Source organism: Dioszegia hungarica (genome assembly GCF_025882075.1).
Source record: "Dioszegia hungarica strain PDD-24b-2 chromosome Unknown MKK02contig_8, whole genome shotgun sequence".
NCBI classification, from domain to species: domain Eukaryota; kingdom Fungi; phylum Basidiomycota; class Tremellomycetes; order Tremellales; family Bulleribasidiaceae; genus Dioszegia; species Dioszegia hungarica.
Genome location: NW_026515770.1, coordinates 1091629 through 1119015, shown reverse-complemented (window position 1 = coordinate 1119015; position 27387 = coordinate 1091629). Strand labels below are relative to the sequence as shown.

The window sequence follows — 27387 nt, the reverse complement described above, 5'->3', positions numbered from 1 at the left end:
GACCCGATTGCGCTCATCCTCACCACCCAAATTCTTCGTCCACCAGGCTAGCGAATGCATCCGCATCCATCTCGTCGGCACCATAGTCTTCTTGCAAAACTAACGGTGCATCCGCCATCTCGCCGTCGCTCGGCGGGACATCTGGCTCCTCCATCTCATCAGCGCTCCCGACTTCAGAGAGCGAGGTGGGGCCCTCGTCTCCGAGAACGATAGGGTTGATACCAGAAATGTTTCCCGGCATCTGGTTCTCAGCGAGCCATTGCGTTGAACGGATAAGATTTGGCATGTCACTCAGCGTCCTGATGGTTGGCACCGCCATCGAGATCGTCTTTGAAGTGATCGCATCCGGCGGACACCCTTTGATCGCTCTGGTGTAACCCTGACTCAGCCATCTACCGTCGAGATCCATCTTGCAAATGAGAAGTCCCAGCTGATCCAGCGTAGAGCTCATGACTCGAAGATCCGAAGGGGAGCTCCTGTTCTGAGGACGTGCCGTGAGGTTGAGCTGGAGTCTCCCTTCCTGCGTTCCTTTTTTATATTCGACACTACTGAGAGTGACATTGAGATTGGTTTTCGTCTTTGAGCCCTGGATAACCTCCTCGGTCAGCTCTTGAAACGGTATCAGGATGATCGCTGCGTCTTCTTCGGAAAAGACTCTCGGAGTGAGAGTCACGTCCGGCATCGTCGCCATTTTGGACTTCCTCTCTAGCTGTCGGCAGCCTGAAAAGCAATACGCGTGCTGTATGGACTACTGCGGCCTGTGTGGGATTATTTGGAAGCTGCTTGGCCTGGAACTCTCCGATGACAGCTTCCGATGCGGTGTTCACTGTGGAGGGCATGTGATTCATCACCCATCGCACACGACGCAGGTCCGAACACTCGGTCCCCTCGAAAGACGAGCAGCGGAGTGCGCAATTGTCGGGCTCGCCGGGGAAGATTCTCCTTGGTTGCACTTTGAAGCCGAAGATCAGACTTTGGGGGGTGCATGAGATTGAGATTGGCTTGAGCTCGTGGGTCAGCGCGAGGGGAGAAGTGCGGATGAGGTCCTCAAAGACAGCGCGGACAGTCCACATTAGGGCAGCGTTCTCTTCATCGCTGTATTCGTCCACTGACTCTTCCACTGATGGCGGAGGAAATAGCGAGAGAGTTTCAGCCCTATCAGCGGATTCGAGCTGCAGTGTGAATTGTCGAGCGGGTCTGACGGGCCGATCGGTTGGGATAAGTGTCGTGCAGCTGCGCCTGAAATCTTCAGATAGCTTCGAGAAGTGACCGGTGTTCTTGACCAGCCGAGTGAAATGGGCGAACTCTGTTGGGGAGATTTCCTCGTCTTCACCGACCGCGTCCGGCTCGCTGGCCGCATTCGTGTGATAGAAGAAGCGGACCTCTGTTGGAGTCCGGTAGATGCGGCGCAGGACGAAATCTGTTGTCCCTGAACTCTGGGCTCGTTGTGCCAGTGCACTGAAGAGACTCAGGCATTGATCCTTGAGATCAGGGTCGATGTCGAGCGTTGGAGAAAATGCTGTGGTAGCGGTGTCCAACATGCCGAAGATACTGCTGCTCGCGTCTGGCGGAAGAAGGGCATAAGTAGCACAGGGACTGCCGCCTCTCAATATATCAAAGCGAAGAGGGGAAAGGCATCGTCTCGCCACTCCTATCGATGGATAGGCCATGTAGATCTACCTTTGACATGGATGATATCGAAAGGATGGCCGTATAGACGGAGTTTGATGATCAAGCGGGAAAGGCCGAGCGTGTCGCACGGTGGCAGCCTGGGCCTCAGGATGGCACATCGGCGGAGATTGTCAGGTGACTTGGAGCGAGAAGATCCCCATCCGCGATCCTTCGCTCTCGGCTGACGCATACTCACCGTTGATTACAAACACACCAGTCAAAATTGTTGTGGCATATTTGGCACCGCCACGCTGACAAGCTGAAACATGACGCACGGATTCTGGCTCTGCTTAGGGTTTGTTACGTAAACCTCCTGGTGAGCCCGGGGATGATCGCGCCGGCCGCGGGTCGCGATACGCGACTTGTAAACGACTTGCTTGTACCACTAATACTCACATAACGCTAGGCACATACGGTGCCTTCATAATCACTGGATCAAGCTCTGTCTTCACCATGGGTATCAAAGGCGAGCTACTCGTGGTCTCTCGGATCGCTGCTGTCAATGCTGACTCTGACAGGGCTGACGGCGCTTCTCTCGGAGCATGCTCCCCGGGCTATGAAGGAACACGAGATGAAGACGGTGGGTTACCGCTCAAAGCTGTGGAGTAAGAAGGCTATGCTGATGGTCATAGCTCTTTGGGCGGAAAGTCGCCATCGATGCTTCGATGTCGATATACCAGTTCTTGATCGCTGTCCGGCAGCAGGACGGACAGATGTTGATGAACGAAAGCGGAGACGTGACCAGGTGAGACTGCCCGTAGGCCTGCATCACATATCGAGCGCAGCTGATAGGCTACAGTCATCTCATGGGATTCTTCTACCGTACAATTCGGATGGTCGATCACGGAATAAAGCCATGCTATATCTTTGATGGGAAGCCACCAGAACTGAAAGGCGGAGTGGTCAGTCTCGCTCTGCTGCTGGTCATGAGGTGCTCGTGCTGATCTTGGTAGCTTGCGAAACGATTTGCTGGAAGGGAGAAGGCGAAAGAAGGCGAGGAGGAAGCGAGGGAAACGGGTGAGTGCTTCCCTCCCCCTACCGCTTCAGGTACTATTGGGCTGACGGTATCCAGGAACGGCCGAAGACATCGACAAGCTCGCAAGGCGGCAAGTCCGAGTGACGAAGGAACACAACGAGGAGTGCAAGAAGCTCTTGACGCTCATGGGGATCCCGGTGGTCACTGTAAGTGCTGGTTTCAGATCAGGGAGGAAGAGTCGCTGACGACCTAGGCTCCTGGAGAAGCAGAAGCGCAATGTGCCGAGCTCGCCAAGGGAGGAAGGGTGTACGCCGCCGGGTCCGAGGATATGGACACTCTCACGTTCAACTCGCCCATTCTCCTCCGACACCTCACTTTCAGCGAAGCGAAGAAGATGCCAATCAGTGAGATAAACCTGAGTGTGGCTCTCGAAGATCTGAAGATGAGCATGAGTCAGGTACGTTGGTCTCGTCGAAGCTTTTGGTATGTTACAGAAGCTGATCAGGCAGTTCATTGAGCTTTGCATTCTCCTCGGCTGCGACTACCTCGAACCCTGCAAGGGTATCGGACCCAAAACCGCGCTTAAGCTCATCCGGGAGCACGGCTCATTAGGCGAAGTCGTCAAATTCATTCGGGGCAAGATGGAGGAGAAGGCGAGCGAAAATGCGGCAGCTATTGCCCAGCAGTCGGATCACGAGACGGACGAGCACGAGTCAGAAGAAGGCGAGGGACCGGATCCGGTCGAAGGAGAAGGAAGCGCCAGCCAGAGTACACCTAAAAAGAAGAAGAAGGCGCCAGCAAAGAAGAAGGTGACGAGTGCGGGGATGCAAATACCGGAGTTCTGGCCATGGGAGGAGGCCAAGCAGCTGTTTATCACCCCGGATGTGCAAAAGTCGGAAGATCTTGAGGTGAGTTGTTGGAACGTGATCATGAGGGAGGGACTAGCTGATTTGGATAGTTGGAATGGAAAGCACCGGATGTGGATGGCTTGGTGCAGTTCTTGTGCAGAGATAAGGGCTTCAAGTGAGTGCACGCTTCCCCTCGATCGCGACTTTTGGCTGATGTCATCAGCGAGGACCGGGTCAGGGCAGGAGCGGCGAAACTGGCGAAGATGCTGGCGGCAAAGCAGCAGGGACGGCTGGACGGCTTCTTCTCAGTCAAGCCGAAAGACCCAGCTGCTGCTAGCTCGTCAGCGGCGAAGGGGAAAGGAGGGGCTAAGGCGGGGGACAAGCGGAAAGCGGATGATAAGAAGGGTGCACCAGCAAAGAAGGGAAAGAAGTAGAAGTATCACCGAGAGGTAGCCTGGGAGATCGGTCAAAATGGGCGAAGTAGCCAAACGGAGGTCAGCTCGACATACAGTATCATTTTAACCGTGGCGATGAGCTGCATCCGCTGCCGAGTCGACATTGACCATGCATTATGCGTATATACTTCTCCGTCCTTCTAGTACCGCCCCGCAGCCGCCTTCGCAGCCGTCATCCGCTCTCTTGTCCGCCTCGTCCGTTCATCCATGTCGGCAGCGTTTGCTCGAAGAAGATACGCCGATGCGAACCGCTCTACCTACCACAGGGTCAGCTCAATTTCTGTACTCAGAGCGAGAGCGCTTACCTCGGCCGCCGGGATCTGCTCCTTTGAAGTGGTCCACCTCTCCGCCAACACAGCTGCTTCCTCCGTGAAGAACATCTGATCGTCGCTCTGAGACATGTCAACATGATCCTTAATAGACACGACGCGTGCGCCCAACTTACCTCTTCGTAGAGGCTCATGACTGCTTCCCATAGATCCCGCAATGGTACACCACCATCCAACAGCGCCTCGCTCGCCCAGCCCGCAGAGCCCCTAATACCCGCAGCTTCGGCATAGACGACGGGCAACACCAGGTCTACGGCGGTCAGCTGGGCGAATCAACGAACCTTCAAGTACAGCTCACCTAATGGCGCAGCCTCAGATGGGAAGTATCGCCTCATCAACTCCCTGACCGCCTCTCCGACTTTCGCGTCCCTCCCTGGACCCCGCGCATCCGCCATCGCCGCGTGTTGGAGGAGCTGACGCCATACCGCCTCGCAGACATCGTCGATACGCGTATCGGCTGTTTTGAGGATAAGGAGGATTGGCTCGTATAGCCGATATGGCCGAGCGAAGCCTTGATACAACTGGCGCGTATCAGCCCTGTCCGGTGAGGGCAGCAACCAAACTCACCTCGTCGAGCCCGATCAACTCGCTATTGAGCCGGTCCAGGGCGTTCGACTTCTCCTCGTCGGTCATCTCTCCATGCACCTCGATCGCTCGCGCCACCTCCATCTGGACCTGCGCGACATCGATACGCTCCTGCAGACTCGAGGCGAACTCGACATCGTCAGACCCGACGGACGCCGCAGACTTGGCCGAGGTGAGGGATTGGGCGAGGTAGTAAGCGCGATCATTGAGGGGTAGAGAACTGAAAATGTTAGCCGAGCCGAACCGCCTTCAAGGGAAGGGCAAGACAGCTTACTTGTTCCGTGTGGCGAGCTCGAACAGCGCTTTTGCAGCAGCCAGATACTCCTCTCTGCGAGCGTAGTATTTCCACAGCAGATCGCGCCGCTCTTCGACTCCACTGCTGGTAATCTGGAGGTATTTCTCGATATACGGGGTGTCAAACTGCCTGATCAGCTACGCTCATTCTCCGTACCAGGGCAAATGTACCTCCAGGAGCTGCTCTGACAGATGGCGGGCAACATGCCAGTCGTACAAGTAAAAGTGGAACAGCTCATCATCGCTAGCGATGGCCAGTGCGTATGCTTCATCTCGCCTCTGGATGGTGGCCCCAGCTACTACTGTCAGCAGGGAATCCCGGGCCTGCAATTCTGAGCACCACTTACGATTACCGCCTGCAGTCGCCCGGTCAAGCGCCTCGTCGAAGAGCCCCAGAGCTTCAATGACACAGGCGTAGCACTCCATCCGTGCGGTATAGAGCGCTTTCCGAGGGTCTGAGGGGTGCTCGCCGTCTCGGACAAAGTCGGTCGCTCGGTCCTGCGGGTCCATCTCTGCTGCACATCGAAGGGGCAACTCGATTGAACCTGTATTATCAGCTCACGCCACTTCACTATATGCAATCAGCCAGGACGTACCGACGGTGAAGTCCAAGGAGCGATATCTCTTCGCCACATCCTGCAGCCTAGGGATCGAGACATTGCCGGCAGCCTTTGAGAATAGCCGGAGCGATTCATTCAGGTAATCTGTCCGCTCCGAGGGGTCTCGTGCGGATTCGGCTCGGCGAATGCTTTCTTCTGCTTTGTAGAGGACGACATCTCCGGGTTGGCAGAAGGAGCCGCATCGCTGCTGTAGGAGTTCGCTCAGTGTGTCGATCTGTATGTTGATCAGCTCGGTCCCTAGCCAGATCACAGGCGTGAACTCACACCTAGCTCTTGCCCGATCTGCTGCTCGATCAAAGCAGTGACCAGCTTCTTCGCGATATCGCGTCCGTCCGTAGAGGTAAGCAAGCCCTGGAAGGTCAGGCTACTGAGCGTGTTTTGGAGGTTCGGATCGCATCTACAGTTGGTCAGCTCTGCGTCACAGTCCTAGGACTACTGAACTGACTTTGCAACAATGTCTCCCAGCTTGTAGTCCGCCAAAAGTAGCACAAAGCTGATCGCCTCAATCGTTTGCGTGATGAGCACGCCCATCCCGTGCAGACTTAGCTCCTCCTGGTCCCACGCAATCCGGACGTCCCCTTCGGCCTGATGCCGCGGGAAAGGGTACTCGTCGATGTTCCCCCGCAGACCCTCGAGACGGGCCTGCACGTCCAGGAGGGTCTTTTGCGGGACGCCGAGTGTCTGGCGGCCAGGACCAGCAGGTGCGGTTACTCGGGAAGTCCAGATTGGGCGGAGGAAGCGGGAGAGGATGAGGGCGAGACCGTCGTGTCGAGCTGAGTAAATGATGGTACGCCCCGCGGAGGTGTCGCGTATTTCGGGTGCGCCGGAAGAGAGGAGGATGGTAGATATGGCTGAAGATAGGTCGGCACCCTTAAAGTCGGGAGAAGCACCGAGGAGGATACCCATCGCGGCGGTTTGGATATTACCAAAGCTGGACAGTCAGCTCAGCACTTCGGTCGCGATCAGTAGACAACTCAACCCACTTGTTCCGAGCAATAGTGATAGCCGTGTCCTTCTCTGTCTCGACCTCCGCACTCAGCATATCCACCGGCCTGGGCATAGTGGCCGAGAACAGCCCGCTCGTCGCCAAAATCAAGAACTGCCGCCCTTCGCTCGCCGCCTGCCGGGATAGTGGGTTGAGAGCAATCCCATCCCCCTTTCGCTGGGTATATGAGCAGAACGCCGGGCTGGTAGATGGAAGCTCCACAACTGTCCAGACTTGGCTCGGGATTGTGTCCTGGATAGACCACTCCTGGTAGCTTGGCGCGTCGAAGACTTGGTAGTTCTCGCGAGCGACAGATTGACGCCCGAAGTTGGGTACGATTGTCGTAAGATGCGTAGACGGAGTGGGACCGGAGTTGTCGTGTTGTATACCGAGGAGGGTGCCCGAGGAGTAGAAGGACTGAGAGGATAGGTTGAGAGATGCGAGGGGGGCAGGTCGGAATGCGAGAGGTTGGAAGGAGAAGGAGTAGGAGAAGTAGACGCGAGTACCTGGATCATCAGCTCATCATCTCGCACGAGCTACTACGGGAAGCACTCACCGTTTGCGCACACTGCAACAAGACAAGCCCTCCGACTTTCCTGCCCACCTATCGCCGCAATGAGAACCACCTCCGCCCCCTTGTGCGCCGGCGCCTGTCCCGCCAGGCCCCTCGCAATCACGTCGCTCTTCAGGCGCGTATATCTTCCCCTGCTAACCCAGCCGCTCCCGCTCACATCAAACATCTCAATCTCCCCCTTTGTATGCAGTGTGAACAGCCTATTCTGCTGCGCGTCCACCGTGAAGCTCTCAACGCCTTCCTTGGTGCTGGACGACAGTATCGACGGGACCCAGTTGGACAAAGCCCCGCTCGTCCGATTGTGCAGGTACACGCGGGTCGAAGAGCCGAAGAACCAGCCGCTCTCGGACGAGTATTCCAGCTCGTACACGTCCTTGTTCTGGCCGAGCATGAAGATCCGGCCGGAAGTGGTGCCAGAGATGGACAGCATGGGGGTGGGGGTGTCGACCGAGAGTTGGGTGGCATAGAGGTTGATTTCGCGGGGAGAGGTACGGTTGAGGCCGAGGAGGGTGGCCTTGGAGGAGGTGCAGATGATTAGGACATGGGTGATGTCGTCAACGAAGACATCTAAGTGTCAGCTCCTTGCAATGCAAACCGATCACCTTTTCGGGCCTTGACCAAGCCAACAGACTGTATAGTCTCCGCCTGCTCATCATACCTGCTAAAGTCGCGTCTGTTCAAGTCAGCGCTGCCTGATTAGCAAGGTAGAGACTTACCCGTCGGTGTAGTCCCATAGAAACAGTTTATTATCGACTGTGAACCAGGCCCGCTCAATCTCCTCGAAGAGACCCATTTTGGCCGTCAGGTGCTTGACTGACCAGGTCAGCTGGGTCCTCCACTTCATCCGGAGCTGATAAACTGACAATTGAGCTCCTGATGTAGCGCATCAGGCAGAGGAGTGGTCTTGCTCATTCTGAGCGGACGGAATGCGTTACTCGGGCTCGGTTGGGTATACGGCTCGCCCCCTGCTATCTCAGCATTTCTCCTTACAGGTCCCACTAAGAGACAAGCACCCACCTTGCACGCTGAGCATGTCCGACAGATCCGGGCTGATCTCCTCGTCCGCCCTCATCGCCCTCTCGACCTTCCCCCTCGCGCGTCCCAGTGGCCCGTATATCGGATCCTCACTCTTGTCCACACTCTCAAGCGGCTGAGGCATCAGAGACGTCGACGCGCTCGGCGCCGAGTATGGTGGTCTATACGCCGCCTGCACCTGATTCCCTCCTTGTCCCGACTGCTGAAGCTGCATCCCCTGCTGCGACGGGCCCTGTTGCGCCTGCTGCAGCTGGCCCCCCGCCATCTGCCCCGCCGGCTGATAGACCGATGGCACACCCGCGGGATTGGCGTACAATGCCCCGGCCTGACCCCCGCCGGCCCCGTATAGCTGATTCGCAGGTGGCTGGAATTGCTGGACTTGTTGATACTGCGGTTGCGCTGGCGGCTGATATAGCTGTATAGGCTGCGAGGGACCAGCAGGGGCGTAAGGCTGCATCGCTCCCGGTTGAGCTGGGTAGTATCCTAGCTGCTGTGGTTGTTGGCTTTGGGGGAGTTGAGGGTAGAGGTTCGGCTGAGGTTGGGAGCGAGAGAAGGACAGCATGTTGGGCAGCGTTCCGGTAGAGTGAGAAGCGCACCGCTGTGTTGCAGTAGGATTTAGCGGGACCTACAGTCCTCCTGCGCCCTCTTCAGAGCTGTACTGAGGTATAACAAGCGAGGCGGTGGACTGAAGGGCGATGTAAGGATGGCAAGAGACGTTTTGGCTCTGGATGCTTCATTTGGCTGGTGGAAATTTGATCCCGCCGAAGGTGTTGCTCTGGTGAAGGTGCTTGGAGATATGGAGATCGGGCCTGCTTAGCTTCTCGACCACATGACAGGGTCGGCTGGATGATCGCTACACAGTGCATGATGCGATGGCCCTGCTCATCGCATTACAAACATGAATTCCCGGTCAATACCGTTTCCTCCACCCGGCTCAAGCCTCAAAAGCCCTCGTCTCGCCCAGAACCGGCACCCCAAACTGCGCCTCCGTCACCCCAAGCGCCTCCCTCGCGGCCTTGAGCAGCTTGGGCGGCTCATCGACTGCCTCCCAGGCCATATGCCATGTCCCCCAGTGGATGCCAAGCGCAGTCTTTGCTTTCTGCCACCGTCAGCCTAGGTCCCGCAATGGATACCAAGAGAGAGAACTCACGACTTCCTGGAATATCCTGACTGATTCGATCGGACTACAGTGCACGCTGCTGAGGAACCAGCGGGGCTCGTATGCGCCAATAGGTATCAGGCCGAGCGAGAATGGGCCGAGACGCTCGCCGATCTGCTTGAATGCGGGGCAGTGGGGCAGGTCGGCGTTAGCTGAGGGGTCGTGCGATTCGGACTCAGTGTGACGATAGCCTGTATCTCCGCCGAACCAGAGCTAAGATGTCAGACACATGTACGCTGGTGCAGCCAAAGGAAGACATACGTTGTAAGCTGGCTTGGCAGGATCCGAGGGGACCGATTTGATGGCGTAGCTTGTCCATAATGCTTTGGCCGTGTCGAATGCACCTCTCTTCGACATGTGCTGAGCCGGAGCTACATTTCAGCACAGGATCCCCATCCTCTTCTTCAGCTGACACTTACTGCACGTGACCTTGACCTTGCCCTTACCCTCCACCGTGATCTCCCGCTCTTCCCACCAGTCCATCTCGACGACCCTGTTCCTTGGGATGATGCTCGGCAGGCTGTCCGTACCGTTCAGCCCCACACAAAGGACAGGTGGACGATGTGAGAACCGCTTGTAGATCGCAGTAAGGGTGTTGGTATCTTGGTGGTCGTAGTGATTGTGCGAAAGACACAAAATATCGATTTCGGGGATCTCGTCGACCGTAGCTGGCGCATCTATTTGTCAGCTCTAATTGTTGCTCCTTCGCTCCGGCAGCGGCTTACCTTGATACCTTATAGACCCGGCAAATTGGACAGGACTACACCGCTTGCTCCACGCAGGATCAAACAGGATCGTCACTCCCCTTCCCTCGTCCTTTGTTGACTTCTCCGATGTCGGGGCGGGTCCGTCCCGTGGCATCTCGACCAGATAAGATGCGTGACCCATCCACGTCGCCTTCATCTTGTCTGCGTTTTCTGGCTTGCCCCAGTCTGGCTTCGTACGCGGAACGAGCTCGTCCACCCTTGGCATATCACGAGCATCATTGACGGCGGTCCGCTTGTTCATCTGATCATCAGTGGAACTGCGCGGTGCGTCCGAAATGGTAAGCAGGACAACATACCCCGCGACCGAACTGAGTAGGTCAGCCATCTTTCTTCAACCCCGATAAATGAGATGACACGTACTGGGAACAGCTGGAACAAGTTCTAGCCTCGTCAGCTGATAGCTCCCTCTGCTTCACAGTCGCGACACACTCACCATATCCCTCCACGAGTCCCAGGGGTTCTTGAACGATCGAGGCTGATCATCTGCCCAGTGGTCGCCTTTGACGCGCTGAGCAGGCGCAGGGGACACATTGATTGACCGTCCAGCTGCAGGCGCCGACATTGCGCTGAAAGCTGACGATGTGGGGTGGTATGAGCGAGAAGCAGTGAAGTGAGTGGGATGAGCGCTTCTGAGTGATCTCAGAGCGAGACGGGGTACGGAGGATGAAGGGGAGGGGTGCATGGATCACCTGATGAGAGATGGAAGAACGTCTGAAGGAGTCTGACATTTGCGTGCCTCAAGAAGACCGAGATCGCCGATGGCCGAGGGACCAGCCGAACAAGGATGCCCGCGCTGACGTCCGCGGAGCATGACGGCGACCATTGCGGATGGCATGGCGAGGAGACCGGTGAGTATGGATTGGCTCGCTCAACAAGGGAAGATCTTAACGCTAGAGGCGACTGTGCAAGTGACATCGTTGATGGGAGACGCTCGGCTCCGTCGAGGCGGAGGCGCCAAGCGAAGCGCGAAGAAGAGAGTCTTCCGAAACCCACCCGATTTGTAATGCATATGCATGTAACGACGAGATGATAGCCAGCACGAGCCAGCCCGGCTTGTCTTTACAGCTACAGCGCTCAAGCGATATGCGTACCATAAGATGAAGGACCCAAGAGGAAAGCAGAGCCATGACCCGTGGTTTGACACGTCGTAATTTCAAACTTACTTTTTGTTCGGCCGACTTCGCGTTCCTCATCGTACCATCCATCTATCTCCCATCTGCTTCTATCGCTTCTCATCCCCTTCACGCTATCAGGGCCCTCGTCAGCTCACGCCAGAGCCTTGCCCGTCTCGCACTCCATCAGAGCAAGCTGAAGTGCTGCTCACCCTCGATCTCCTTTACCTTCCCCCCCTTTACCACGCTCAGATCGCCCATCATGCCAGCCCCGATCGACCTCTTCATCCTCGCCCTCACCATCCTTCTCCCCCTCGCATGGTACTTCCGTGACTCGCTGCCTATCATTGGCGGGCGGTCAAAAGCGGGTGGAGCTGGATCGGGCGGTGCGGCCGGTATAGGGAAGAAGGGGGCGGTGGAAGAGGGTGATCCAAGAGATTTCGTAGGCAAGATGGAGCGAGGTGTGAGTGCTGTCACATTCTTCCATCAGGGATATGGAATATGTGCGGAGGGACTGAGCTGATGCTCTGCTTATCATCCCATCCCTCTATACGCCACTATCTTTTCGCTTGTTTGCCCATCGCTCGATCTCGCCGCCCATTCTCACACCTCGCGCTCTTACCTTACTCTCGCTCCCTCACATCTCCCCAACAGAAGAAGCGCTGTGCCATGTTCTACGGCTCTCAAACCGGTACTGCCGAGGAATATGCCCTGCGTCTCGCCAAAGAAGCCAAGACTCGCTTCGGTCTCTCCTCCCTCGTCTGCGACCCGGAGGAATACGACTTTGCCAACCTCGACACCGTACCCTCTGACTGCGCCATCTTCTTTTCGGTCGCCACATACGGCGAGGGAGAGCCAACGGACAATGCTCAGCCATTCATGGACTTCCTCATGGACCCCTCGGTCGAGTTCTCTATGGGCGGGAGCACGCTCGAGAACCTCCACTACGTCGTCTTCGGGCTCGGAAACAAGACATACGCGTACTACAACGAGGTCGCGCGGAAGATTGACAATCGTCTTGCCGAGCTCGGCGCGAAGCGGATCGGAGAGCGTGGAGAGGGGGACGACGACAAGTCGATGGAGGAGGATTATCTGGGATGGAAGGATTCGATGTGGGAGAAGTTCTCGGAGGTGTTGGGTGTGGAAGAGGGCGGAGCGGGCGATGTCGCAGACTTTGCAGTCACGGAGGTGACGACTCTGCCGGCGGAGAAGGTGTATCATGGGGAGTTGTCGCCAAGGGCGTTGCTCGCCACTGCTAGCGGCGCAAGCACCCCTATCGGGAGCTACGACGCCAAGAACCCTTACCCTGCACCGGTCCTCGCTTCCAAGGAGCTCTTCACGGTCGGCGGGGAGCGCAACTGTGTCCACATCGAATTCGACGTCACCGGGTCGGGCATGACATATCAGCACGGCGACCACGTCGGGGTCTGGCCGTCCAACCCGGATACGGAGGTCGATAGGATGCTCCATATCCTCGGACTGGCCAGCGACGAGCGGCGGCACGCTGTTGTGACTATCGAGTCACTGGACCCGGCGCTCGCAAAAGTCCCCTTCCCCACGCCTGCCACATACGACGCCATCTTTCGGCACTACCTTGACATCTCGGCGGTCGCTTCGCGGCAGACTCTGGCCTTCCTTGCGCGGTACGCCCCAACCGAGGAGGCACGGGAGAAGCTCACTCGGTGGGGTACCAACCGGGACGCGTACGTCGCAGAGGTGGACGGGCCATGTCTCAAGCTCGCGGAAGTACTGCAGGCGGCAGTGGGCGACTCGCTCGAACCTCCCTTCTCCAGCACCCCCTGGCCTATCCCCTTCGACCGAATGATCTCGGTCGTTCCTCGCTTACAACCCCGGTACTACTCCATCTCGTCCTCGTCCAAACTCCACCCCTCCACTATCCACGTAACGGCCGTCGTGCTCAAGTATCAAACCCCACCTTCCTCTGTGCTCAAGCACGAGCCCCGTTGGGTCTTTGGGCTATCGACCAACTTCATCCTCAATGTCTCGCGCGCGTCCTCGGGCGCCAATACTCCCGTGGAGGGCCAGGCGCAGTCCACATTGGGCGTACCGCAGAATGTCACCATGCACAAGACGCCACAGTACCGTCTGGCCGGGCCAAGGGGGCACTATGTGCGGGAGAACGTCTACCGGGTGCCTATCCATGTACGCCGGTCGACCTTCAGATTACCGACCAGCCCGAAGGTTCCAGTCATCATGATTGGCCCAGGAACTGTAAGCTGCTCCTCGTTCACTCGGAAAGGCACAAGCTGACTTTACAGGGTGTTGCCCCATTCCGCGGTTTCGTCCAAGAACGCGTCGCCCTCGCTCGTAAAGCCATCGAAAAAAATGGACCGGACGCACTTGCCGAGTGGGCGCCTATGTACCTCTTCTACGGATGCCGCAAGTCCAACGAGGATTTCCTGTACAAGGATGAATGGCCGACATATGAGCAGGAGCTCAAGGGGAAATTGAGGATGAAGGTGGCGTTCTCAAGGGAGGATCGGAATGCCGATGGAAGTGAGTCCTTACACATCCGCAAAGAGTATATGTAGGGTGAAAGCTGATCTTTCAAGGCAAAGTATATGTCCAAGATCTGTTGTGGAACGAGAGGGACGACCTTGCGCCTCTTATCCTCGAGAAACGGGCGTATGTGTACATCTGCGGAGACGCCAAGTCGATGGCCAAGTCGGTGGAGGAGAAGCTGGCGCGGATGTTGGGGGCGGCCAAGGGCGGGAGCGCAGAAGTGGAGGGTGCGAAGGAAGTCAAGCTGTTGAAGGACCGGAATGTGAGTTGACCGTTAGACTTCGGTAGGAATGACGAGCTGATCAGACAGCGCTTGCTTTCGGATGTGTGGAGCTAGATCTGACAGATGGGCCAGATAGCGGTGCATCTTCCCGCTGGGGGTTCACAATGCATAGAACGTGTGTCAGTTTTCAGACGCGCACAGGAGGCATGCCGACAAGCTGAAACAGGTCGCGCTCGATAAAGGATGTTCGACCTGATGCAAGGGGCGATCGAATGCTGATACCAATCGATCAATCCTGTATCTCGCTCGTCCTCCCTCGTTGCAGCAAGAACTACCGACACACACTCGTTTTGTACTAAGTACTGACCAGCCAAGCTGACAGCTCATCATGGATATCTCCCCATTGCCCACCGAGAGCTCGTAAGCTTTTCTGTCTCCTACCTTCCCTGCATCTTGGATATGTCTGCTGATGCGACAGCATGCTCACGCCCTTCCATCTGATCGTGCTCGCCTTCGCCTCGCTCTCGCTGCTTGTCTCGCAGCTGAACCTCCCTCCGGATCTGGAGGAGCTGGCAAGTATCTGGCGGCGCGTCACATCCCTTCTCGTAGTGTGAGTTCATCTTCTCTCGCACTCCTGCGCTATTGAGAGCGACGGGCCCAGGCGACGCTGACGCGTCCAGGGTCCTCCTCATGTACCATGTGGTGGTCAGCACGATCGCATCTCATCGGGACAAGATAGCCCGGCTGTCCAAGATCAAGAAGGGCAGGGGCGAGACTGAGCTGATCGCTGCTGGCAAAACACCGAAGCAGCCAAATGCATGGGCAAGTTCACTTTCAATTCGGGCGCTTAACAGGGCTCAAGCACACCCCTTCGTCTAGTGGCGGCGCTGACTGCCGTAGGAGAACGAGTCCTCCCATCCCTCCGCGTTTCTCACTACCAAAGATGCCAAACCGCGCCTCTGGGCGTTTCCGCTAGGGAAAGCAGGGGGCGAAGGGACAAAGGAGATGTGGTGGGAGGCGGGCAATGCCGCTCATGTGTACGTCTCTGGTACTTGGCGTGGTTGGGGCAAGTGACAGAGCTGATGCAGAGCTGATGCGCATCAGGGGCCACTTCAAACAGAGCGAGACGCCCGAGGCGAGGGAGGAGCTGCGACTGAAGATGGAGGCGAAGGAGGAGGCTAGGGCCAAGGCGGCCAAAAAGGCTTTGGAGGAGTTTGAGGAGAATCGCAAGAAGTGAGGTGACTAAGCTAGTCCGCCGAGCATACAACGCATTTGAGGGATTGCGCAAGACGTAAGCTGACATCTAAGGTGGTATAATCGTCTCGCCAAAGTCAAGGTTATCGGCGCTATTGTGGCTATCGGCCTAGGTCCGTCGCTCATAGTGGCTCCGGCACTCAAGCTGATGCAGTCAGTCCACAAGACTCTAGCGGCCATCTGCCTCGCTGGACTCATATACTGGCTGATTGCCACCCGCTTGGCTGACATGATGAAACCGCCAGATGAGCCCGAGCCCGAGATCTCGGCTGCGCGGAGGCGGAAAGTGCCCACTGTAAGTGCCTCTCGATATCCAGTTGGTATGCTGTCCGGTCGGACCTGAAGTGGATTGCTGATCAAGCAGGGACCCGGGATGGCCATGACATACCTCTTCGAGCCGACGGCGAATGGAGGCGTGGTCGAAGCTGGGACGATACCGGTCCAAGCCCCGAGTCATCGTTTGATGACGAGCATGGATAATCGCTACGCATCTTGAGATCCTCAGTAGATTATTCGATGCATGGTGATACTGACCGAACAAAGAAGGCTGCTAGCGCAGGCTGATCACTGGACCACCCCATGATACCCACCACATCACCGCCACACCTGCAGCGTGACAATGGTGACGTCATCAGGTCCTACTCCTCATTCCGCGGCCGCTCTGAAGGACAGTAATCAGTAATGACCCAAGTCTCAGTCTACCTTCCTTTCGAGCAAGTCAGTCAATAGGGTTTAGTCCTTGATCTTGCCTCGGCTGCCTCAATGACTCGTTTCAACCATAGACGCTCTTCTGGTCGCCGGAACCGGAAAGAACCTATCGCGATTTGGGTTTGGACGCGTCCCTACGCGTCCCCCACACAGAAGCTCATCCTTTCGGTCAGCAGCCCATGCCCGTGGCCACAGGAGCTACGACGAGCTCCTTGTGTCTTGAGGGCTCGTCCTACGTAGATGTTCTGACAGCGTGACGTGGAAAGCTGAAACAAGGTGGAGTGTATTTTAGGTTGAGTGACATTCTCCTTTTCGGCGCTGATGGGATGTCCGCTCTGACCGGACTTGCTCGGCTCATCAGAATTTCGCGCAGACCGCCATCACGTCGCGCGACGACTGACCTTCTCATTATATACTACAGTCACGTTATACCCAGCTCGATAACATAGAGACGCTGATCGTTACACTAGCCCGGAGCACGAGATCTCTCACCACGCCCTCACCGCCAACGACACGCTCATCACCATCCTTAGCTCCTCCCCACTTCACAGTCTTCAGCAATTTCCACCACAGCTGCGCACCGACCACTCAGCTGTATCACGACGCGTGTCGGCCCCTGAAACAACACCGCGGAGACGGAGATGGAGCGCTAGTTGTTCGGGTGCGCGAGAAAGGGTGAGTCCGGAAAGGGTCTGTGCGCAGCTATCGTCATCCTCTTCCTCCACTTTCCTTCTTCCTCACTCCACCCTCCCTACATTCTCTTATCCACACGTGAATTTCAGCTAATTCTTAGACATTACATACCCCTCGCTACACTTCCCTTCCCCCATCACAGACTGTCCTCGCACCCCTCCCTCTAACCCAGCACACAACGACTACCTCCCGTCAGATCCACCACCGCTGTCCAAAACCTAGCACCCACCTCTCCATCCGGCGCCATGTCGTTCATGGACTTCGACCTCCCCATTCCGCTCGAGATGCAGGCCGACTCGTTGGACATGTGGGGATGGCCCATGAAGACCGTCAAGATAGAAGTGAGGGAAGCTATTCAGCTGGGATACAAGTTCATGCCAAGGCGTGCTCCCATGATCTCTGGATTGAACGAAGTGAGTCGAGGCCTTTCCTCATCTCCTTCCTACAGCTCATTCCGCTTCCCCGTGGACGCTATGCATCTGAGACTTGTACGGCTGGGAATATGAGTATCGCGGCTGACGCGATGCAGACCGGTCCGACCCCTCCTTCCTCTCTGCCTCCTCATCCGCTCATGACCGTCTCGTCCACCTTCCAGACCGACCCTTCCCCACTCGAACACTACAACGGCGGCCTCCCAATCCTCGACCTCTCGTACAACCCGCTTCCTCCGGTCCAAGAGGACGTCGAGCTCGAAGGCGAGGTACCGGATATCTGGGTCAACTCTCAGACGTCCGTCGCTGAGCAGGCTTCTTCGACTACTCCTGACTTTATCCCACTCGTTCATCCCAAAGCCACCGTATTCACTCCCCCAGCACCCAAGCCCTTCTGCCTAGCCCGCCTGGACAAAGGCCTGGTTGAGCCGGAAGAGCAGTCTCCGCCCGCTCTCGAGCCCGACTCGGCCGATACTTCCTTCTCCACCCTCGGACCTCAGACTCCTTCTTCTTCCCAAAGCTATACAATGGGCGATCTCGACGGAGCCGCATGCGAGATCCCCCGTCCGACACCTCCCTCTAACTCACCCTCTCCAACCCCAGTCCTGGCCGACCCTTTCCTTCCGTCGACCAGCACGCCCGCAGTCGCTTCCCCTGCGCCGCATGTTGAGGCCGAGGATCAGACGAGCACCCTCGCCGTCGACGTGGAGGCGCAGTCGCCCCCGCTCGCCAAACGGATGAGTCCCAAGCCGGCATACATCGACTACAATCCCTCTCGCTCGGTCCGGCGGACAAAGAGTGGCACACACGACGCGTCGCCTGCACGAGCGCGTACTTTCCTGACGCAACGGATGGGCACGCCGTTCCCAGATCGAGATGCTCACCAATCTTCCTCCCCATCGCCCGCCATACGCGCTAATATCCCTCGGCGACGCGGCGCACCCAAATCGTCTTTGGACATTTTCGCTGAAATCGCTTCCTCGCGACAGCCTTCGGCCACGTCCGGCATGCCTAGTGAGAATGAAGAATCGGACTCGGAGGACGTCGAGAACGTCTTGAGGGTGGCCGAGGAGAAGGAGCCGGATGACGAGGTGGTCATGGGTGTGGATGATAAGCGGGGCATCATGGAGCAGTAAGCCAGTCTCCACTGATGAGCCTAGACCGCAGAGCTGATCCTGCAGACGCGCGCTGTCCCCTCGCTCGCCATTCCTCGAGCAGCTGTCAGTGATTATGAACCGAAGCGACGTCCGACCACCGGCTACTCCTGTCCCTATCTCCAAGCGCAGCCTGCGCTCATCGGGGCCACTCGCGCCAATCGACACCATCCCGCCGAGCGAGATACCTGGATCGGAACACATTAGTCCGGCCAAGACAGCCACTTCGGACGACACGACCGAGAGCGAGACTACGCCAGCGGAGGATAGCCGCCAGAAGAGGTACGATGAAAGGCAGGCAAAGCGGTCGAGGGACGCCGAGGAGGTCGAGCTCGAAGCAAAGCACACTGAATGTGATGAGGAGGGATTCACTCCGGTACGTCTGGTTCTCTTGGATTGTCCATGGATGAAGCTGATCAAGCAGGGTTCGGGTGGACCGCGGAAGGCGGCTAGCGCAAAGTTGAAGCAGCGCCTCATGGACGGCACCTCCACGTTTGACAGACTTTCCAGCGTTACCAGCTCCATCCGCGGCAGGCTTCCTTCCGTGGCGCGCCCCCTGCCGGCGGATACTATCTCATCGTTGTCGATCGTGCTGGACGAGGGAATGTCGGTTGGCGGGTCCAGCGCGACTTCGACGAGACTGGAGTCTATACCCGTAAGTTTATGATTTGACAATCTTGAAGAAGGGAGGGTGTCAGCTGACGTCTTCAGTCCGGCTCCCTTGTCTGCATCATGCAAGACACCCCAGCTCCCCCGGGCAAGGGCAAAACCAAGCCCAGCAATGCGCCCCCGCCGCGGCCGCTCAAGCTCCTCAAGAGCACTTCCAGCTTCATCGCTCCAAAGCCGATCAAGAAGGCTACGAACGAGCAGCCGCCATTGCCCTCTAAGCCAGACTACAGCGACCGATCCATGAGGAGCAACAAGAGGAAGCAGGGTGCGGATGCTGCTCATCCTATCGATGTCGAGGCAGAAGTGGCGCCGAAGCAGAAGAAGGTGAGTGTGTGTCGAGATGACGTTATATTCTCCAGCTGACTCCTCTAGCCTAAGCCGATGATCAAAACACCACTCGTGATCCGTACTCCGATCGAAGCTCTCAGCCAGCCCATCGACCAATACACCTCGATCGGAGAAGCCGCCAAGCTCCGGAGGGCCAGCAAAGAAGCCACTACATCTCGGTCGTCCACCGGCGGGTCATCCTCCGGCGTAGCTTCCGCTCCTGCCCTCGTCTCCAACTCGACAAGGAGCCACTCTTCCAAGGTCAATCCTAATCTTACCGCTCCCAAGAAGGTCGCTTCCAAGACCCGTCCAACGGTCCCCGCTTCCCCCATAACCCTGCCACCCGTTCCCACCGACTATGATGACGAACTGGATGCGGAAGGGGAGCCGGACGATGAGCTTGCCGGACCTATTCAAGAAGATGAGGCAGAGGAGGTACAGGAACAGGAGAGCGAGGGCAAAGAAAAGGCAGGGAGGGGTTACACTGCCGCAGAGGTAAGTTCTGTCCTCGTCTTGACTTGACTTCCAATTGATGGCTCGGAAGGGTATAGCTGACCCCATCAGAAACAAATTCTGCTGGCTAGCTGGGATGGATTCTCGGCGCTAAACAAGTCGGTCCAAGAGGCAGCTGCGCGGGCCCTTGTCGATGCCGGTTTTGCCAAACGAAGCCCGAAGGCCCTCAGATGGTAGTGAGTTGCTCCAGCTCTACTGAATGATACGAGGCTTATGGTACGCAGCATGGCAAATACCATGAAGGAAGATTTCAAGAAGAAACACCAGGCTTCGCTTGCTCGGAAAGCGAAATCAGGACGAACGCGGAACTGAGGAAGCATCGTCTCCTCTCCGCGGTCACCTCACCAATACTCCGATGCGCAATCCAGCAGCGCCCAGTCCTTTCACGTTGTATACATCACCTGCGCCCCAACCCATCGATCCTGCTGTATTGTGCATTGCCCGGCTGCGCTCTGATCCCCTTTTACTGGTTTCTCAAAATATAGATGAGCTGTAGGCAGAGTCCGCTTTCGGCTCCTGTATGATATTATGCGGTTCATATGTATGCCTTTCGTGATTCAAACCAGATTATTCAGTCCAGCATCCACCATCATCGTTGCTCAGCTGAAGGTAGCCTGTTGAAGTCATTTTCTCCTCCTCAGCTGCAGGGAGACGGTGATCTCTGCTGGATCTGCGTTTCCGAGCGAGCAGGCGACCAGACCTTGGAGTGCGCATACAAGCTCGAGACCGAAAGCCCCTGCCGACGCGAGCTAAGCGAAGGGCCAGAGTCTGTGTCAGTCTAGCAAGCGAGGTGAACCAAAGGAGCGCTCATCACGCCATTCGATGGCACGTTGGGTTGGGCCGTCCGGGAGGCTTGATGATCCCCTTTTATCTGCAGCTCCGATGGCTGAGCATCGCACCCCTACCTCCTCAGCTAGCCAATCCTCCTCTTCCCCCCTTTTCCCACTCGTTTATTCTGTAGTCCAGTCGTCTGCTGAACATACAATCCCTCATAATCATTGCACGCAGTACTGATCATCCGATGGAGGACTCCACGTCAACCCTGCCCATCCACACCAAGTCTGCAGTGTCGGTGGCCAAAGCAAGCGATTTCGTTCAGCCTACGGACGAACCTTGGGACCTCGTCTCTCCCTCCAGCCACCAGAACACCACATTCGCCACTCTCCTGGCCTCCGCCGAGCTCGCACACGAGACCAGACTCCGAACTGACTCGGACGAGGTGAAAGCACTGCAGTCGAGCATCGAGAGTCAGATTGTCGAGCTGACAAGGTGGAAAGAGGCCCTTCGGGGTTGGGTGGCGACGTTGCAGAACCGACTGAGCACAGAGAAGGGTTCTCGGTGGAATACGATCGTCTGGGCCCATACGGCGAATCGGTTCGCGCAAAATGTCAATGCGCTCGCTGATATGGTTCATCTCAACTGGCCAACACAGTTGAGCGAGGAGCAGGCAAAGGTGACGCCGCGTAGAGACCACGATGAGGCGGAGTGCAAGATCGCAAACGATATGGTATCGGCTCTGGCGACTCTTGAGGCGCTGGAGGTTGTGTGGAAGGTGTTCGCTACACCGTCAGCGTAGGTCAGGCAGTCGGATTCTGCAGAACTCTTCCCCATGCACTTTACTTGTCTTACTCATATGTATGGTCGAGGTCCCTTGCGCATGAGAAAGGTCGTTCACGATGTCAGATGCATCATTAGGAAAATACGTCGTCAATCTACATGAGGGACCTTGTAATCTCCATCCCTCTCATCCTTCTTATCTTTATATTCAGCTCATCATGTATATCCATCCTCTCTTATCCTTCTTATCCATCTTCTCTTCTATGACTCCATACCCTTTCTCCCCCCTTACAACTCCTTCTTGGCGCTCTTGCTAGCCGCGGCAGACACGCTGCTGAGGCTGGCAGACTTGACGCTGGCAGCGGAAGACACGCTCGAGGCCGACTTGGAAGCGACGACCGAGAGGCTGGAGGCCGACTTGGACGCGACCGAGTAGGCGGACGAGAGCGACTTGCTTACGCTCGAAGCGGAGGCCGAGGCGACCGAGGCGGCAGAGACGGCCGAGGCGGACCACGACTTGCTAGCGGACGAAGCCGAAAGCGAGGCGGAGTGGGCGAAGACCGAGGCGGCCGACGAAGCCGAGGAGGCAAGCGACGAGGCGGAAGAGGAAGCGTACGAGGCGGCGGAGGTGGCCGACTTGGAAGCCGACGACGCAGCGCTGCTCAAGGAGGGGTTGGCGGACTTGGAGGCGGAGGAAGCAGCGACCGAGGCAGCGGACGAGAGCGAGCTCGAGATGGAGCTGGCAGCGACCGAAGCGACGGAAGAGGCAGAGGAGGCGGAAGACCTGATTGATCAGTTTTATCTAAAATTTGTAGTAAGCAAGACTTACTGAGCGCTAACGGAAGCGACCGACGCAGCAGAGGTAGCGCTGGCACCGGCGTACTGAGCGTACGATGAAGCGGAGCTGACAGCGGCGATGAGGGCAGACGAGGCGGAAGCCTTGGCCTTCTCGAAAGTCTCCTCGGGCGAAAGCTTGGCGGAGGTGAGAATCTGAATATCAGCGATTGCGATAGGCTCGTGTGGTAGGGTCACTTACGTCAAGGACGGAGCTCAGCTTCTCCTCGGCAAACTCTACACCGCTGGAGATGGTGTTGCGGATAGCAGCGAGGATCTGCTCAATCTTGTTGCCGGCCTGGACGTAGTGGACTGTCTGTCAGCTTGACTTTAAGAGTTCACGTAGGCAGTACTCACTTCGGACCTCGTGGAGAAGAGAAGGGCGGGTGGAGTACTTGGTGTCGTCGATGCCGTAGCTGCGGAGCTGGGCACGGAGCCTCGCATCGGGCCAGGCAAGGTAGGGGGCGGCAGTGGACTCCTTGTACTTCTTGGAGACCAGGTTGACAAGCTGGACGTCAGCTCGATACGGATTCTTCTGAACTCAAATAGCTCACCTCCTCGCGCTTGGCCTGGGCGTCAGACTTGAGGAAACCGTGCTGGACAAGGTAGTCGCGGATCTCAGAATCGTACCACGAGCTCCAGTAGGTGGACTTGGCGCGGGTGTAGTGCTCGTCCATCAGGGTGGCGTACTTCTCCTTCTTAAGGGCAGCAGCGTCAGTAGAACTGGCTATTAGCGCCGTGATTCAAGAAATGACTTACAGGATACCCTCAGAGATCAACCAGTCACGCATCTGGCTCTCGTTCCACTTGGAGTAGGCGGTGTCCTTAACGTCGAAGTAGTTGTGCTCCATCAGGCCGAGAAGCTTGTCGCGAGCGGTAGGCTCGGGGTGTACGATACCGTGCTCGACGAGCCACTCGTGGATGTTGGAGGTAGACCAGGCGTGGTAGATGGGGTCGGTGGCCTTGGAGTAAGCGACCCGGACGTTGTTGAGGAGCGCAGCGCGGCCGGTGGGAGCGGGGGTGGAAATGACATTGTTCTGCTCGAGCCAGGTGCGGAGCTGGTTGTCGTCCCATGAGGAGAAGACGTAGTCCTTGGTGTCGTCCAGGACCTTGGAGGCCTTGGCCGAGGCGTAGGCGGCCTGAGTGGAGATGGCGTTGTAGCCTGACGAGCCGGCAGATGAGATCGAGCTGGCAGCTGATCGGGCGGAGGCGGCGGCCTGGTCGGTGGGCTTGCCGTAAACGGCGGTGGAAGCGGCAGAAGCCCTATCTTGTCAGCTGAAACGAGGTGCTCACGTTCCGGATCTGACTTACTTCTGCTTGGCGAGAACAAGGAGCTGCTCCTTGGTGGAGTGAGGAGAAACGACGCCCTGCTCGAGCAAGTATTGCCTCAACTTGGACTCCTCCCAGCTATGACGTCAACTCCATCCGATCTTCACGAAAACTCGCTCAACTCACGTGTCCATGCCGACCTCGTAGTAGGCCTGAGCCCGGCCAGCGCCAGCAGCACCCCACTATGCTATCAGCCACAGGTCTCAGAGGTGAAGGAAAGGACTACTCACGGTAGCAGCGGCATCAGCGTAGTTGGCGACTTGAGCCTGAACTTCGGCAAGGGTTTCCGAGTTCTTGACCTTGACACCCTGCTCCTTGAGGAAGGCAACAGATTGGTCGAGCGACCAGTCCTCGTAGACGGCTGTTGGTGGCGAACAAGGTTAGCGAAGGGGATGAGAGGGAGGCGGAATTTGGGCAAGAAATAAGATGATGGAAACGCGATGAGCGCAGTAAGAAAGAGTAGCGTCAGCTTCTGCACCATATTTGATGAAGACTAAGGTAGATGTCGGCGAAGATACACTACTCACGCTTGTCTTTGCCGAACAACTTGGCTTCGCTCAATCCAACCACGATGGTTGCCCAAACGAGGGCGTTGCTGAACTTCATTTTTGCGATATGTCTCGCTGTGTAGGAATGGATGTAGTGTAGAGTGTTCTTTTATCTCTCTTGTATGGTATGAGAGAAGGAGAGATGAATGAAAAGTATGAAAGAGACAATGAAGATAGTTGACGGGGGAGGGAGGGCCTTTGACCTTTTTGGCTGATGATGCGCTCGTCCGCCCCCCTTCTCTCTAGCTCTGGCTCCGTTCCTGAGAATGAAAGACGTGGAGGAATTCCGATGACGTCAGTCACACAGGTGATGACACGGCGCGGACGACACGGATTAAAATCGATTAATCAATATTTGATTAAATGGGCCACCACAGGCCATCTTACCCTCAGCCGTTCTTTAACTTGATCCTACATCGGCTTATGCTCCTGACATCTTCCTGGGATACTGCTGAGGCGCTGAGGGGCCTGGAGACGGACCTCACGGGTGTCAAGCAACAGGCGTACGAATCAGATCTGCGGGGGGCCCGAGGCTAGCTTCAAACGCGCCGCTTTGCGCACGTGTTCGCAAAACATGAGGTGTCTAGAGCGATGAGATGATTCTCCACGGTAGCCAGCACCAAGGTCTGTATGGCATGCAGCAATGATCGATCGATGATGAACAGAAGACTCATCATACGCGTTACCAGACGTGACGTACACGAGATATCTTATCTCGGCGGTGCGTGACGGCAGCCTTTGCGCGTAGATGAAACGTGCTCATGGACGTTTGACATTTGATCTTGCACCTTACACCTTGTCCCCACACGAGCAAGCTGCGCATGAGCAGCCAGTAGTACTGCGTCCCCCACCAGTTCCACTGACCAGTCGTCAGCAGGCGTGACTACGGATACGACAACCAAAGATGAGGCTGCAACTAGAGCTGGCTGCCTTGGCGCACAACGCGACCGACAAGTGTGAGCCTTGTCCCCTTGCTTTCGCTTATCTGTGTCTCCTGGTCGGAGCTGCGCTGATCGATAAGATGGCAATCATGTCCACTCCGGAAAGCACGTGCACGTCTCACCCGACTCGCCGCTGTTCGGATGGTACATCGCCGTGGTCATTCTGCTAGTCCTGTCTGGAGGAGTCTTCTCGGGACTGACTCTCGGCCTCATGGGTCTGGACACGGTCAGTACACCTCGCAGCCGACTATAGCAATAGATATGAGGTAGCGTGGAGGCTGACAGACTCACAGGTCAATCTGCAAGTCCTCGGTCAAGCGGGGACGCCGGATGAACAGAGACAGGCACCTAAAGTTCTGCGCCTGATCCGGTCGGGCAGACATACGATGCTCGTGGTGCTACTTCTGGGTCAGTCTCCTTCATTATAGATCATGATTGCCTTCCTGTCGCACAGCTGAACCGTACAGGAAACACCCTAATCAATACCTCTCTCCCTATCTTCCTGGATGGCATGGTGAGGTTCCCCCTGGGTCGGATGTGGACGCGTACTGAGTCCAGATTGGGGGAGGCTGGATAGCTATCCTGGGCAGTACGGCTCTAGAAGTAAGCGCTCTCTTCGGGCTGCGAGTATGTGATGACGACCAAGCTGATGCATTCAGCTGATATTTGGAGGTATGTTTTCTATCAATCATAGCACGCAGGACCTTCAGCTGACTTGGCAGAGTGAGTCACTTCTCTCAGTACAGGCACAATATCAGCAGCTGACATGACAGGATAATACCGCAGTGTAAGCCTCGCATCTTGGATCGGCCCTCTTGGTCTCTTGTCCTCTGCTGATCGCATCAAGCGGTATGCAGCAAGTACGGACTAGCAATAGGAGCAACCTTCGCCCCGGTCGTCCAGGTCTTGGTGTACCTCATGTACCCCATAGCCAAGCCTATAGCCATGGTGATTGACTTCCGCTGTTCTCAGAATAGCCTCGGCTCAGAAGCTAACTCCCTAGATCCTCGACTACATGCTCGGCGCGCACGACGAGCCGACAACATATCGGAAAGCCGAGCTGAAGACCTTCGTCAGCCTCGGCGTGGAGGATATGCTCGGGGCGGACGAGGTGTCGCTCTTGGGTAGTGTATTGGAGTTCTCGGGCAAGACGGTGTCGGATATCATGGTATGCCATAGTGATGATTGCTGCAAAGGTCCTGCTGACCCGCAGACGCCCAGGGAGGATCTGTACTGTCTCAGTGCCGAGAAGATTGTCGTACGTCTCAAGCGACCTCGTCCATGAGATGGTAGGCTGACAATCAGGACGAGGAGCTTGTAGCAGAAGTGCATCATCACGAGACCTGCTTAGGGCGCTCGCTAATCCTGCAGATCCTACGGAAGGGGTATTCCCGGATACCGATCTTCGAGCCATCTTCCCCAAACGCCTTCATGTGAGCACTTCCTCATTTGCTGTTCCCTACGCTATATGGGCTGATATCGCTCAGAGGCTGCCTCACGATCCGCGCATTGGTCGAGTATGACCCTACCGACCTACAGCCGATCTCGACACTGGTCACTCAGGCATTACCGCAGTGTACCCCAGATCTGCCACTGCTGGAGGGTAAGCCTATCCCATCTCGAACATGGTGTAGTTGCTGACGCGTCTTAGCACTCACATAGTAAGCTGTCGTTCAACTTACGGCAGAGAGATACTTATGGACAGCTTCCAGACGGGGCGGAGTCATATACTGCTCATCAGCAACCAGCCTGGGCTGGACGAGGGTGCGATAGGGGTGGTCACGCTCGAGGATGTAGTCGAGGTCAGCTGTCTCATCTCGGCCGATGGTATACGAATGTATAAGAACTGACGCGGACAGGAACTGATAGGGAAGGAGATCATCGTGAGCTGAATCGAGACATTGATCAGTAAATCACGTGAAGCTGACCTGGCAGGACGAGAGCGATCAGTACATCGATGCACACAGGTGAGCTCCAAGACCGGACCTCAGTGATATTGTCAGCTGACAAGAGTAGTCGCGTACCTGTCGTCAGGCCAAAGCATCGTTCTACAAGGCAAGCTATCCGTCCCTCTGCATGTGCCACACTGACCGCACGGATGCAATTGCTGACGGTCCAGCGCGAGCGGTTTGAAGCGGATCTTTGAGGGCAGACTTGCGCGGAGAAGGGTCATTCTGGACAACAGGGAGGGAGGGTCGGGTGTAGGCAAGCTCATAGATCATCCCTCTGAGGTATAGTATAAGATGCAGCCCCTGATACGCGCTGCTACCCTC

The 27387-nt window shown here is 56.7% G+C and overlaps 9 protein-coding genes across 9 annotated transcripts; 5 read left to right on the top strand and 4 right to left on the bottom strand.

Annotated features, from left to right (window-relative positions):
• Positions 1-19: 19 nt before the first annotated feature.
• On the bottom strand, positions 20-1670 carry MKK02DRAFT_32854 (uncharacterized protein; the record flags this gene model as incomplete). The annotated part of the gene is made up of 2 exons (XM_053088588.1): positions 20-595; positions 618-1670. 2 exons carry the CDS (start codon positions 1668-1670, stop codon positions 20-22), a joined length of 1629 nt encoding a protein of 542 aa, XP_052945206.1.
• A 503-nt stretch (positions 1671-2173) lies between these two features.
• On the top strand, positions 2174-3929 carry MKK02DRAFT_26223 (putative flap endonuclease 1; the record flags this gene model as incomplete). The annotated part of the gene is made up of 9 exons (XM_053087158.1): positions 2174-2251; positions 2304-2416; positions 2471-2573; positions 2625-2688; positions 2744-2853; positions 2901-3104; positions 3157-3555; positions 3606-3670; positions 3719-3929. The coding sequence occupies 9 exons, from the start codon at positions 2174-2176 to the stop codon at positions 3927-3929; spliced, it is 1347 nt and encodes a 448-aa protein (XP_052945205.1).
• A 161-nt stretch (positions 3930-4090) lies between these two features.
• On the bottom strand, positions 4091-8934 carry MKK02DRAFT_44116 (Non-repetitive/WGA-negative nucleoporin C-terminal-domain-containing protein; the record flags this gene model as incomplete). Its single annotated transcript, XM_053092781.1, has 17 exons — positions 4091-4207; positions 4256-4342; positions 4396-4529; positions 4578-4800; positions 4847-5084; positions 5139-5284; positions 5330-5457; positions 5506-5703; positions 5755-5992; positions 6043-6175; positions 6224-6709; positions 6762-7269; positions 7320-7904; positions 7940-8010; positions 8054-8150; positions 8201-8302; positions 8355-8934. The coding sequence occupies 17 exons, from the start codon at positions 8932-8934 to the stop codon at positions 4091-4093; spliced, it is 4071 nt and encodes a 1356-aa protein (XP_052945204.1).
• A 372-nt stretch (positions 8935-9306) lies between these two features.
• MKK02DRAFT_25946 (Metallo-hydrolase/oxidoreductase) lies at positions 9307-10539 on the bottom strand (the record flags this gene model as incomplete). The annotated part of the gene is made up of 5 exons (XM_053087120.1): positions 9307-9471; positions 9523-9744; positions 9826-9902; positions 9951-10208; positions 10257-10539. 5 exons carry the CDS (start codon positions 10537-10539, stop codon positions 9307-9309), a joined length of 1005 nt encoding a protein of 334 aa, XP_052945203.1.
• A 1133-nt stretch (positions 10540-11672) lies between these two features.
• Positions 11673-14270, top strand: MKK02DRAFT_44114 (putative NADPH--cytochrome P450 reductase; the record flags this gene model as incomplete). The annotated part of the gene is made up of 5 exons (XM_053092780.1): positions 11673-11873; positions 12065-13642; positions 13690-13927; positions 13984-14195; positions 14244-14270. 5 exons carry the CDS (start codon positions 11673-11675, stop codon positions 14268-14270), a joined length of 2256 nt encoding a protein of 751 aa, XP_052945202.1.
• A 274-nt stretch (positions 14271-14544) lies between these two features.
• Positions 14545-15906, top strand: MKK02DRAFT_44113 (uncharacterized protein; the record flags this gene model as incomplete). The annotated part of the gene is made up of 8 exons (XM_053092779.1): positions 14545-14576; positions 14635-14766; positions 14837-14861; positions 15057-15193; positions 15261-15389; positions 15465-15523; positions 15569-15705; positions 15775-15906. 8 exons carry the CDS (start codon positions 14545-14547, stop codon positions 15904-15906), a joined length of 783 nt encoding a protein of 260 aa, XP_052945201.1.
• Positions 15907-17056: 1150 nt separating this feature from the next.
• MKK02DRAFT_44112 (uncharacterized protein) lies at positions 17057-20217 on the top strand (the record flags this gene model as incomplete). Its single annotated transcript, XM_053092778.1, has 8 exons — positions 17057-17224; positions 17341-18374; positions 18424-18772; positions 18821-19051; positions 19108-19389; positions 19438-19887; positions 19957-20081; positions 20130-20217. The coding sequence occupies 8 exons, from the start codon at positions 17057-17059 to the stop codon at positions 20215-20217; spliced, it is 2727 nt and encodes a 908-aa protein (XP_052945200.1).
• Positions 20218-21750: 1533 nt separating this feature from the next.
• On the bottom strand, positions 21751-23990 carry MKK02DRAFT_26689 (uncharacterized protein; the record flags this gene model as incomplete). Its single annotated transcript, XM_053087239.1, has 10 exons — positions 21751-21810; positions 21862-22246; positions 22292-22452; positions 22499-22608; positions 22654-22804; positions 22851-23019; positions 23056-23559; positions 23608-23703; positions 23752-23807; positions 23856-23990. Coding segments are annotated over 10 exons (1827 nt in total), but the record flags the coding sequence as incomplete, so codon positions are not given.
• A 1087-nt stretch (positions 23991-25077) lies between these two features.
• On the top strand, positions 25078-27351 carry MKK02DRAFT_44109 (uncharacterized protein; the record flags this gene model as incomplete). Its single annotated transcript, XM_053092777.1, has 16 exons — positions 25078-25129; positions 25195-25340; positions 25408-25522; positions 25582-25628; positions 25673-25717; positions 25888-25901; positions 25972-26062; positions 26118-26282; positions 26328-26372; positions 26420-26547; positions 26602-26717; positions 26766-26775; positions 26820-26916; positions 26974-26997; positions 27050-27081; positions 27234-27351. The coding sequence occupies 16 exons, from the start codon at positions 25078-25080 to the stop codon at positions 27349-27351; spliced, it is 1245 nt and encodes a 414-aa protein (XP_052945198.1).
• Positions 27352-27387: the final 36 nt, after the last annotated feature.